The sequence below is a fragment of the Elgaria multicarinata genome, chromosome 2 (assembly GCF_023053635.1).
Source record: "Elgaria multicarinata webbii isolate HBS135686 ecotype San Diego chromosome 2, rElgMul1.1.pri, whole genome shotgun sequence".
NCBI classification, from domain to species: Eukaryota; Metazoa; Chordata; class Lepidosauria; order Squamata; family Anguidae; genus Elgaria; species Elgaria multicarinata.
In genome coordinates, this window is record NC_086172.1 from 122899336 (window position 1) to 122911817 (window position 12482).

Here is a 12482-nt window from a genome sequence, read left to right on the forward strand (position 1 = left end):
CTACACCTAGGGCGGGAAGGGGGAGGATCTCATGATATCCTGATCACGGGATCCTCCCCCTGGATTCACACACGGCACGCAACGTCCAGGGAGGAAGCAAGATGTTGTGGCAGCCATATTTGGGGGGGAAGCAGCGGAGCTGGTCACGCAAAAATGCGAGGCCCCACTCTGTCGAAAATGTAAGTTTTTTAAAAGAACAACAACCCCAAAACCGCCCCAAAACCGCCTCCCTGCCATCCCAGGGGTGGCAAAATTGCTGCCACCCCTTCCCCTGATGAGCATGGAGCTGCACCGTGTGGCTCCAAGGCCATTTCTGTTGCTGTGTTTACTTGTGAGTAAGCAGGCATGAGGCAGGACCGGGTGCCCACACGTCTTGGGATGGTCCCAGGACTGCGGGAAAAATTGGGATAACTGGGGAAACAGTTATCCCAGGAAAATTGAGGGGTTGTCCATGGTTGCCTGCAGAATCCCCTGTGTGTCATGTGGATTCACAGAGATGATACAGGGACAACCCTGGGATATAGGGCTGGTGTAGACATGCCCTGTGTGTTACTTGCGAACAACAAAAGAGCTGTTGTCCCAAGTGTCAACTCTTTTTGGGGGGGGCAAAGAACTGCTTCATACTCCCCCAACCTGCCCCTGAAATATTAACAAATGTTGAATGGATGTTGTTGCTCTTAAGTTTTGTCATGACCAGCAAATAATACATCTGCAGCCAATCTGCAGCACAGATGCAACAGTTCACACAGACAGCAGGGGTATGTAACACTCCTGGATATTATTATTATGAATAGAAGAGCCAGGCTATGGCAGAGCCAGGACTGCTTCCTCCTTCTCTTACGCTGTGTTAATGCTTGATCTCCAGCTTCATAGATAAGTGGTAAAATCACACCAAGGCTCACATAGCAACATATGTACTGTGCAATGTTCACTATATTTCAGACTGTGTCATATTTCCTAAAATGTTTGGTCACTGATGTGCCACAGAGATGGATATGATGATAGAATACAATGAAACTTATTGTCCCTGCATAGAACTACATTGGCTCAGTTCAGACAATATGTTTCTCAGCTGTGGTTTTAGAACTCCATGGTGGAGTTTTTACACCACCGTTGAGAAATGTGTTGCCTGGTGGGAAAACTCCATGCAGAATATCCACACAGTGCAGAAGAGAGTTGTGTAGCAGGCTCCATGGAGTTTTCCATTGTGTTGAGTTGACTTTTCTCACTGGCTACAGAATTCCCTGGAAAGAGCAGTGAAAGAAGGGAGTGCTGCCTTAGAAGAGGCTCCAGGATTGTCCCCCCCTCCCGCCCCCCAGCAATGGCTGGGGGGATACCATGAGGAGAACCAGAAGAGAAGAGAGGGCGGAGGAACTGTCAATCAAATGTCACAATGGATTTTACTCAACTCCACAATAGCGCACAGTCACACAACAGTGGGGTTAGAACATGTTGTGCGGGGAGGTACCTCCTAAAAGCTCAACTGTTGAGTGGAGTTTTTACACTGCGTTGACTAACATGTTGCCTGAACTGAGCCATTGTAATGCATTGCTTTTATCTATGGGTTTAAAGTCCCTGCATGGTATTACATGTTGACTGGTGGAAATTTCCTTGCTTTAAATTTCTAAGGAAATTTAAGATGTACATAATTTGTAAAATTGTTACAATTGTTCTCATGGGAAGATTGAGTATTGACAAATACTTGTTAGATTCACTCCTAAACTACTTCGGTCTGTACCAGAGATTTCAGTCTTGACAATTTAAAACTGTGATTAAGCATACCTTTATATATTTCTAAATTTAGTCAATATCACATACTATCATCCTCCCGGAACGGCATGCCTCCACAGAGAAAGGACAGACTGTATTGCGTTTTCCTTCTTGACTCTGAGTCAATGTCCAACAGACTATCCCTCATCCCCCTCCGCAATTGCATGCTAAAGTGACTGACACAGGGTTACTCGTGTTTTTGTATACATGCATACGTGTTTTCGTATGTGTCCTTCCGCCAGCAGGCCAAGACCTTTTAGTCAAACAGACCTTTGGTGTGTAACCAGGTCTGCTGGGTTGGATACTATGTTTTATGTTGTAGTTGTGGTTGTTTTAATTGTGTTTTAATCTATTGTTTTATTACTGTTTTATCAAGTTTCATTTATGATTGTACCCTGCCTTGAGTGCCATTTTCCTTGGTAGAAAAGTGGAGTACAAATTGAGTAAAAAATAAAATAATAATAATAAATTATTGAAAGATGTCTCAAACAGAAGTGGCTCTGAAGGTCATACATTCCCTTTGAGCTACATAGTCCTTGTCAGTCTATATTTCCTGTTGTTTTATTGGCTTGGCCAATTATATTTTTTCCTCCTCATGTTCCCTGACAGACTGATTTGTCTGAAATTTGTTCTGGAACAGCATGCTCATGGATAGAATAAGTGAAAATGAAATTGGAGTTAGAAGATAATTTCAGTTCTCAAATGTCTTGAGATCTCATAGAAGTACACTAAGGAGCTTCTTTTTTGGCCCTGTTATTATTATGCATGAAATATACATGTATGCTAGAGATGCTGTATGTGGTTTGTCAGTTGTGTGTGTGTATGTATGTGTGTGTGTGTGTGTGTATATATATATATATATATATATATATATATATATATAGCATTTTAGAACTTAAGTGAAATGAAGCTGTCTCTTCTGTTTGATGGCCTAAACTAAATTTATTTCTTTGGATGCATGTACTTCTGAAGAGGAGATCTTGGGATCTTATTTCATCATGAAAATAACTGCCACAATGCAAGCTATAGTAAGCCAAATCCAAGATTGCTATACTAAAGATGATTTTTTGTGTGTGCCAATATCACTTCTAACTAGATTAATTTGTTAGCCTGGATGTTCAATAACTACGTTTCCTTACTTTGACAACTGGAACATATTAAATTTGCCTTTTATCAAGACCTGACATTAAAGTTAATAACATTTGAATTATTTATGTCCCTGTTCATTTCTGTAAATCTGATACTTCAGGTACCGTCGGCAAAATAATATTTTACAAGATTTTTGTTGATGCGATTGGCTTAAGAGGCGAGATTAAATTTCTTGAGTTGGTAGAAATACTTGCTGTTAATGTTGATGGCTGTAATGTTTTATATTAAATACACTCGAAGTGCCTTTAATGAAAGGATAAAATTGTTTGTTTTATTTCACTATACATTAATTTCAGTATACATTGAAAGGAAGTACAGTTGGAAGCTTGCCTGTGGTGTAGATATTTAAATCTCTAAGGGCGCAATCTTATGCATGTTTAGATAGAAAAAAGTCCTAGAACTCCCAGCATGGCTGGCAGGGGAATGCTGGACTTTTTTCTTTTTAAACATACAAAGGATTATGCCTTAAGTTTTGCAGATTTGTTGCACTGTCTATCCCCACATGGATCCAGCCATTTATACAGAAGCATACAAAATATGTGCTCAACCATTGAACTATGGTCCTTTTTTCCTGAGGGCTGCACTTATTATTATTATTATTATTATTTTATATAGCACCATCAATGTACATGGTGCTGTACAGAGTAAAACAGTAAATAGCGAGACCCTGCCGCATAGGCTTACATTCTAATAAAACAATAAGGAGGGGAAGAGAAAGCAAACAGGCACAGGGTAGGGTAAACAGGCACTGGGTAGGGTAAAACTAACAGTATAAAGTCCGAACAAAATCAAGTTTTAAAAGCTTTAGGAAAAAGAAAAGTTTTTAGCTGAGCTTTAAAAGCTGCGGTTGAACTTGTAGTTCTCAAATGTTCTGGAAGAGTGTTCCAGGCATAAGGGGCAGCAGAAGAAAATGGACGAAGCCGAGCAAGGGAAGTAGAGACCCTTGGGCAGGCGAGAAACATGGCATTGATAAGTTACGCCACCTATCAAAGGCTAAACTGTTTGTTACATCTAATGAGCTAGAAACACAAGCAAGAGCAAAATAGACCACCCAGTATAGTTTTATTGCAAGCTGTTTATACCCAAGAGAACAGAGCCAACAGCGAAAGAGTTAAAGCAACTGCATAAAGTACACTGTTCGCCTCCCAGTGCACTAATTTAGGCCAAATTCTAGATGTTGCATCAGCCCACAGGAGCCAGGTTGGGACCCAAGTATCCGGGGCTCAGAGCTGAGATACAATGTTGTTGGCCAAGCTGCAGGTGAGGCCGGTCCCATCCTCTTCCACGTTTAGGGCCGTCACCACGGGGATGAGGGAAAGAGGCCAAATAAGACCCTTTCGAGCTCATTACCTATATCTCTTCATGCAGGTGGCTATAGCTGCAAGAGATGGATCAGATCATAATCTTATCCTAGAGAAATTTGGACTGCATACATTATTTTAATCGTCCTAGAATAAACAGGGATTCTCTAATAAATGAATGGATGAATTAAATAAATGTTTGTTGTTTGAATAGCACAGTATCAGATATGAAGGTTGTGAGGTTGCATTATTATTATTATTATTATTATTATTATTATTATTATTATTATTATTATTATGTTCATCTCCACAGAAATTAATACAATTGGATTCCTGTTCTATTGTACTTAGATGATGATGATATTTTCACTTTTAGATTGGAAGCAGAAATGTAATTGTACTAATGACATGCCTGACCATCTTCAGTAAGAGAGTGATAGGGAATATTTTACCCTGTTCTCCTCATTTGGTATTATGATATAATATACCATGAGATACTGGGACTGTGATTGAATAATTCTGGATATTGTTAGCCAGGGAATTTGAGAGTTGTAACAAACTTGCTATTACCTTAGGATATTTATGAGATCTCACTGGGGTTTTATTCTGTTTCTCCCTCCTCTGCAAAATCTCTTGCTATGCCCCTATTGATAAGGAGGCCACGGGATGTGTAGTGTGGCATTTTGAAGTACAGCAGTGTTAGTATGCTGATGATGTCTAGTTCTCTCCTATTTTATATTTCCCAAGCCAACGTCTACCCTGCAATGTATTTAGGGATGGAGGTTGATTAAGCATGCTCAGCCATCTATGTCCCTCAGCCTTTGTGAGGGTTTGTATTGGTTGAAGGTGAAATTCATATCAGACATTTTCCTATACCCAGTCCAATCTACCACATACTGGCACTTGCCTTGATGAGTGGTTCCAAGTATCATATGTGAAACATTGATCTAGGTACCGCACAGTCCAGTTCAGCATGGAGGTGCAGAATTTCATGGAGATTGGTTTGACTACTTATTGTTTTTCTGCAAGGACAGGGAATTCATCACTTGTGATCTTTCCCTGTCTTTAGTCATACACACAAAATATAACTTAATCTGGAACTAACAGATAATTCACACCCACTTTCTAGTTGTCAGTTATGCTGTCAACATTTCCCCTCGTTTTGCCCTCAATATGAACTAGAGAACCAAGAGTAGTTCCTGAGTAATGAATAAATCCAAACATTCTCTGAAACTGCTCAAGAAAGCAAACAGCAAGACTCCACAGCTAAATAAACTAATGGTCTCTGACTCAGTATAAGATAGTGTCCCATATTCCTAATGTCACTACTGGCTAGCTAAGGCCTAGCCCAGACAGTAAGGTCCTACAGCATTTCTAAAAGATGTTCAGGCTTCAGTGAGCATACTGCAGAAGGAAGTTTCAGTCCTCTCTAATTGTTCTTTTGATCATTTAGATTCAGTCCATCAGTAATATAGTTAAGAAAGTATCCTCGGTAACAAAACAGTAACAAGAATGGATACTAGTTAGTGGGTGTAATTATACACATTTGTAGTCTAGCTTTGTTCCCTAAAGATGTATTGAATGGTTTAACTCTGGTATTACTTAGGAATAAATACATTATTATGCATTGGTTGATTCATGTCTTTTCCAGCAGGATTGAAGTAGTTAGAGCTTACTGATTAGCTAAATGCCTACAACTTCTATCATGAACCTATGTTTTCTTAAGTGTCAAATTGGAGGAAGTGGCCAAATTCCAGCCCCCCCCCCAAATATGGTTGTGTTGTTCTAGGAGCTGGCGATTTTGTTACACCACATTATGAAGTAAACGGGAAGATATAGGATGGCTGCATTCTGTTAAAATCTTTGGACTTTGAGAGTCTGAGTGTATAGATTGACCTGTTTCTTTAAAATTCTTGAGCAATTAATCAAACTCTATTGATAGAGGGGGAATCTATTAATTCTCCTTGCCAATTCCTCTCCTTGATATTATGGTCTGATCAGAGTACCTGTTTTTAGCCTACATCTCTGCCTGGTGTCAGCAAACTGACGAGGTTTAAAAATTCTTTGAACAGCAAGGAAACTATGTAGCAAACCTATTTTAATACATTTATATATTTTCTTCTAATGTTTCATGGCAGTGATTCATTTCAGTAGAGATTGTTATAGCAGTCTGCCTGTGCCCGAGGATTTGTTTTATTATGAATATTGTTTCTGGTGCATAAAGGAAGAAAAAAATCTCTGTGTGTGTGTGGGAGAGAGAAGAGTGTAATGCTGTAGCTAAATAATTTTATACCCAGGAGCAGAATGCAGTGCTGCTCACCTGGTGGTGGAGCTGGCTGTGGATTTTGGTCCGCACATGGTGAGCCCTGTCAATTCAGTTCTGTAAGCGGCCACTAACACATGCAGAATGGCGATGTAGCACTTATTATTATTTATTTTTGTGGGGCACTTGTGGGGCAACCTGAAACCCTTGCTTTTGGAGAGGGACAGGTTGGTTTAGATTATATACGGTAGCTCCACCGACCTTCCCCTCTTCAAAAAACACTCTTTTCTGTCCCCAGAACCATTAAATTGTCACTCCCCAAGTGGCAGGAGCAGCTTGTGTCGCAGAATTGGGAGGGCTGACCAAGTGCGGACCAGGATCAGCAGCCAGCTCTGCTAGCGAATAGAAAGCATTGGATTCTGCCCCTGGACTTAAAGGTCTTAAATGTGTGGGAGTGAGGGTAGCTTTAGACTAGAGACTTGAAGGTCCTGAATAAAAGTGGATTTTGGGGGGGGGGGCACATTTCTCCTCCGTTTTTGTCAAAGGAACATATTTGGGTTCCCCCACCCCAAAAATATGAAAAATTTAACATTTTTGGATTATGAAATAATTTCTTTTAGAATTTAAGACAAGGCATTTATATTTTGTTACCCACCTTTTACTCCCCCCAGATGATTTCTAAAAAACTATGTAATAAGCAGACTTTTATAGGAAGATTAGAGATGCAAAATGTCTGGAAATAATGACGCCATGGGGAAAAGTTTTTGTAACCCTCTGTGTAAGATTCCCAGCATAGTTATTTCTTCCATTACTTATTATTAAAAGTATTGATCTAACATATCTTTTATTGAAAATCATTTAGGACTGCTCCAAGTCATGTTTCTCAGCTTGTGAATAGAGTCACCATATCATTGTATAGAATAAAATGTGCATTCTTGGCAGTCTAGGTTTTGTTCTGTATTTCTGGGCTTGTTCTGGTTAGAGCAATCAATGTAGTTCTAATGTAAAAACACATGAGAAAAAAACATTGTAGTTTAACCGGCCACTGTCAACAGATTCAATGGAATAGCATCTATCCCATCTATGTTTCATTTTTAAAAAATTATAGAACTCACTGCCACAGTTATTAATAAAGTTCTCATTAGACCTCACTGTTAGGTCTAACTGAGTATTGTATCCTTCTAGCCCACCTCACTGGGATGGGACTTGGAGGCACTTTTACAGTGGCTCCATTCCTTCCTGGAGGGACAGACCCAGAAGGTGGTGCAGAGGGATTTCTGTTCAACTCCTTGGCCGTTGGCTTGTGGAGTCCCTCAGGGTTCCATTTTGTCCCCCATACTATTTTACATATACATGAAACCGTTGGGAGAGGTTGTCCGGAGTTTTGGGGTGTGGTGCCACCAGTACGTTGATGACACCCAACTCTACTTCTCCTTTCCACCCGATTCCAAGAAAGCTGTTTCAGTGCTAAACTGGTGTCTGTTGGCAGTAATGGACTGGATGAGGGCAAACAAATTGAAGCTTAATCCAGACAAGTCAGAGGTACACTTGGTCAGTTGAAAGGCAGATCAGGTAATAGGGATTCAGCTTGTGCTGGATGGGGTTACACTCCCCTTGAAGACACAGGTTTGCAGCTTGGGTGTACTCCTGGATTCAGCCCTGAGCCTGGATGCCCAGGTTTCAGCAGTGGCCAGGAGTGCATTTGCACAGTTAAAGCTAGTGCGCCAGCTGCACCCTGGCCACGGTGACACATGCCTTAGTTACATCCCATTTGGATTACTGTACTGCGCTCTATGTGGGGCTGCCTTTGAAGAGTGTTCAGAAACTTCAACTAGTTCAAAGAGCTGCAGCCAGATTGTTGACCGGGGCTGGCTACAGGGAGCATACAATTCCCCTATTAAAGAAGCTTCACTGGCTTCCAGTCTGTTTCCAGGCACAATTCAAAGAGCTGGTTATGACCTATAAAACTCTATTCAGCTTGGGTCCAGGTTATCTGAAAGACCATATTCTCCCTTACGAACTTGCCTGTGCCCTGAGATCTTCAGGGGAGACCCTTCTCTTGGTCCCACCACCATCACAGGCACACCTGGTGGAAATGCTGGAGAAGGCCTTCTCGGTAGCTGCCCCGGTGCTCTGGAACTCCCTTTCCAGAGACTTGCTCCCTTCTTGGTGTACTTCCAGAGGCAGGCCTTTGGGGAGTAGTCTGGACCTTTGCTTATGTGTTGTTTATGTGTTGTGTTTATTTAAATGTTTTACTATTGTAGCATGTTTAATTATATTTTTAATTTTTGTATATGTTTTAAATATACATGTTTTAATTTGTAAATCCGCCTTGAATCCAATAATAATAATAATAGGGAATGGTGCCTCAGCTATACAATCTTTTATCTGCTGCCACTAGCATAAACCCTATCCCTCTCAAAGAAACTCAATAGCCTGGTTCCTATGGTGCAGGCATAGGATTGATACCTCTACTATAGACGACCTTTCAAAATGAACAACAAATAACATCTAGATGTTTATTAACATCTAATTTATTTATAAAAGTGAATAAAATATCATTCTTCAAATAATAGGTTAAGATTACTTAAAGCTTCTTACATTAAATATGGTTGCTTACTATTCCTAAATGGAGTCTTTCCCAGCTAAATAAAATCTCAATAGCTTTTCCTTCAAATCAGATTTCCCTAAGCTCCACCCCACAAACAGGAACAGGTTTAGGGATTTTCCTAAACTTCTTTAAAAACAGAAACAGATGCTATCTACCATCCCCCCTCTGTTTCCAGTACTTCCTGCTGTGTCTGGCTTCTAGAGCATGTGCAATTTGCATTTAAAACTCACTTAAGTCATAGGACCATCAAGACTACAGGAATAAAATAGACTTTGTTTCTGCTGCCCCCATCACCTCCCTATCTCTGGGTGATCATTTGGTTGGCCCCTGGTTTGCAGTGCCCTCGGTTTTGGCCCAAAGGTCCAGCCCTAGCTGCACCATTGAGAGTGTGTGGGAGACTGGGGTTCATTTTCCCATGCATCAACTGTAAGAATATTAGAACTTAAGTAGGGATTTGAGACAGCTGAATGTGTTGGGGGCAGGTTGAATGTATTAGGGGCTGGTTGTGTGCGCACACACACAAGTAGCTGGCTCTAGCAATAAAGTAGAAAAAATATTTTTCTTATTTTAAGATATGTTCTTCATTTCTGAAGATTTTTGTTTTAATTTTGTTTTAACTTTCTGATAAGTTAGCCACAAAGATTATTTATGTCACTCTTCTTTTTTTAAAAAAAACCAGGTCAGTCATGACAGATCTGTACTACCTCAGTCAAACAGATGGAGCAGGTGATTGGCGAGAAAAAGAAGCCAAAGATTTGACAGAGCTGGTACAAAGGAGAATAACTTATCTTCAGGTAAGAATTCTGTAGAAAGATCACTTATATAAAAGGACATTTACTGAAGGAATATTTAGGCTAATATACGGCAATGTGAGAAACACACACTGGCTTTAGAAAAGTAAAGGTATTTATGAAGGTTAAAGCAACTTTAGTGAATAAAAAAATGAAAGTATTTCATTTAATGAGTTGTACCCAGTTGTCCGGAATTGACATTGCTGGCACAATGGATTCACCCTACCCGCTGCATGCCTCCCCACAAATTTACTCTGGAGGGTTGGGAGACTCTCTGGAGCAGATATGGGGTGCAGGAGGGAGGAGAGGAAGATCTCTTCTTGATCCTCCCAGAGTGGAGGACACGGAATTATTATTTTTATTATTATTTATTTATTTATATAGCACCATCAATGTACATGGTGCTGTACAGAGTAAAACAATAAAATAGCAAAACCCTGCCGCATAGGCTTACATTCTAATAAAATCATAATAAAACAATAAGAAGGGGAAGAGAATGCACCAAACAGGCACAGGGTAGAGTAAAACTAACAGTATAAAAGTCAGAACAAAATCAAGTTTTAAAAGCTTTAGAAAAAAGAAAAGTTTTTAGCTGAGCTTTAAAAGCTGCGATTGAATAACGGGCTCAAGTTACAGGAAGCCAGATTCTGGCTGGACATCAGAAAAAACTTCCTGACTGTTAGAGCAGTACGACAATGGAACCAGTTACCTAGGGAGGTTGTGGGCTCTCCCACACTAGAGGCATTCAAGAGGCAGCTGGACAACCATCTGTCAGGGATGCTTTAGGGTGGATTCTTGCATTGAACAGGGGGTTGGACTTGATGGCCTTATAGGCCCCTTCTAACTCTACTATTCTATGATTCTATGTCTTGATGCACAAGTGGAAGTGTACTCATGTGATGTTGGATGGAATGTGATATGTAGTTGGGCATTAAATGAGAGCATTTAGTAAGCTTTATAGATCTATTAAAATTAATTAAGAATTTGTGTTCCTCTCATTCTTGAAGTACATTTCCTGACATTTAGCTATGGGCATGTCTAGACCAGCCCTATATCCCAGGGTATAGAATCATAGAATAGCAGAGTTGGAAGGGGCCTACAAGGCCATCAAGTCCAACCCCCTGCTCAATGCAGGAATCCACCGTAAAGCATCCCTGACAGATGGTTGTCCAGCTGCCTCTTGAAGCCTCTAGTGTGGGAGAGCCCACAACCTCCCTAGGTAACTGGTAGTCCTTGGATAGTCCCTGTGCGTCCAAATGATGCACAGGGGATCCCAGGGGCAACCTGCGACGACTAGGGACTTTCTCCGGGATATCAGGAACAACAGAAACCCCAATTTTTCCACAGTTCTGCTCCCAGGTTGTCCCATCCTCACAAGTGGCGGGGCACTTGAAATGGGCATGGAGCTGCATTGGCAACAGTCCGTGCCCATTGGAAGTAGGGGTTGAGTTGCTGGGTCAGGTTTTTTTTTAAAAAAAAAACTTATTTTTGTGCTGGAGCACAAGTGTGCTCCTTTCCATTGTTGTTTTAAAAAATGGCAGCCGTAATGTCCTTCCGGGACATGGTGGCCATCAAGACTCCCAGGAAGGATCACAGAAGCCAGTAAGTCTGCGATCCTCCCTCTCTCTACACCCTATGGTATAGACATGCTCTGTGACAAATATATTTATCAGTAACCTGATCCAGCAGTACCCTTCATCGCCCACATTTTAGTAGTTGTTGCTTTTACTAAAGTAACTTTCTGAGTGACTGTCCATTCCTTGGTTTGGACAAAATTGTGTTACTGATTTCTTAGGCTTCTAGGGAAAGCTGTTGGGATGTTCTTTGGAATTGAATCACACATGCAGAACAGCCAGTCCCCAAGTGCAGTCAACCTTCAGCCTCTACTGAACTGCCAGTTATCCTTGTGGCTAAAGGACACACTGTCCACACTATCCAGTATGCTATGCTTGATTGACCCCGTGCTAAACGTAACTTTCTGGGGACACCTCTGGAATTCCTGGCACTACATTGCTAAAGAGGAGGAAGCACCCATGTCCTTGACACTTCATGTAGCACTTTTCTAACATAGAGATTGGTTCTCTCTAGAAAGTATGAATGATTTATAAGGCTGGGGAGCAAGTGTTTTGGAGGAACACATTAAGAAGTCAATTAAGGTAGCGTCTTCCCAAAGCAAGATGAAGTATTACACAATTCTTCACATTATGGACTGCATATTTCTTCTGATATGGGAACGTAATCTCAGAAAATAATATAGAAAGCAGTCCCTAGTCATTTTAGTTTACGTGGGATATTGTGGTAGTTAAGCATCTCCATTTACCTTCATATTGTTCGAATCACTTTGGTTTGAGAGTGTTATAAATAGACCACTAGCCACTCTTTCAGGTAATACAGATAAAGATTATTCTAAAATTATAAACTTTTAAAGAAAATAGTCTAAAAACAAAATAAGAATAAAGAGATGGCAAGAGTGTCTGTCAACTGTTATTTTTAAAAAGAGATGAGAATTTATACAGATGTTAATACATCCTTGTGAGAAGGCATCTTTGAGTTGTATAAATTTAAGTATAAATGTGACTTTTCTACCCTACTTGACT

General features: G+C 40.5%; 1 protein-coding gene across 1 annotated transcript in view; it reads left to right on the forward strand.

Annotated features, from left to right (window-relative positions):
• Window positions 1–12482, forward strand: part of FUT8 (fucosyltransferase 8) — a 103656-nt gene that overhangs the window by 39459 nt on the left and 51715 nt on the right. Inside the window, exon 5 of the mRNA XM_063117539.1 lies at window positions 9774–9888. Within this exon, the coding sequence (XP_062973609.1) occupies window positions 9774–9888 (115 nt within the window). The remainder of the gene's footprint in view (window positions 1–9773; window positions 9889–12482) is intronic.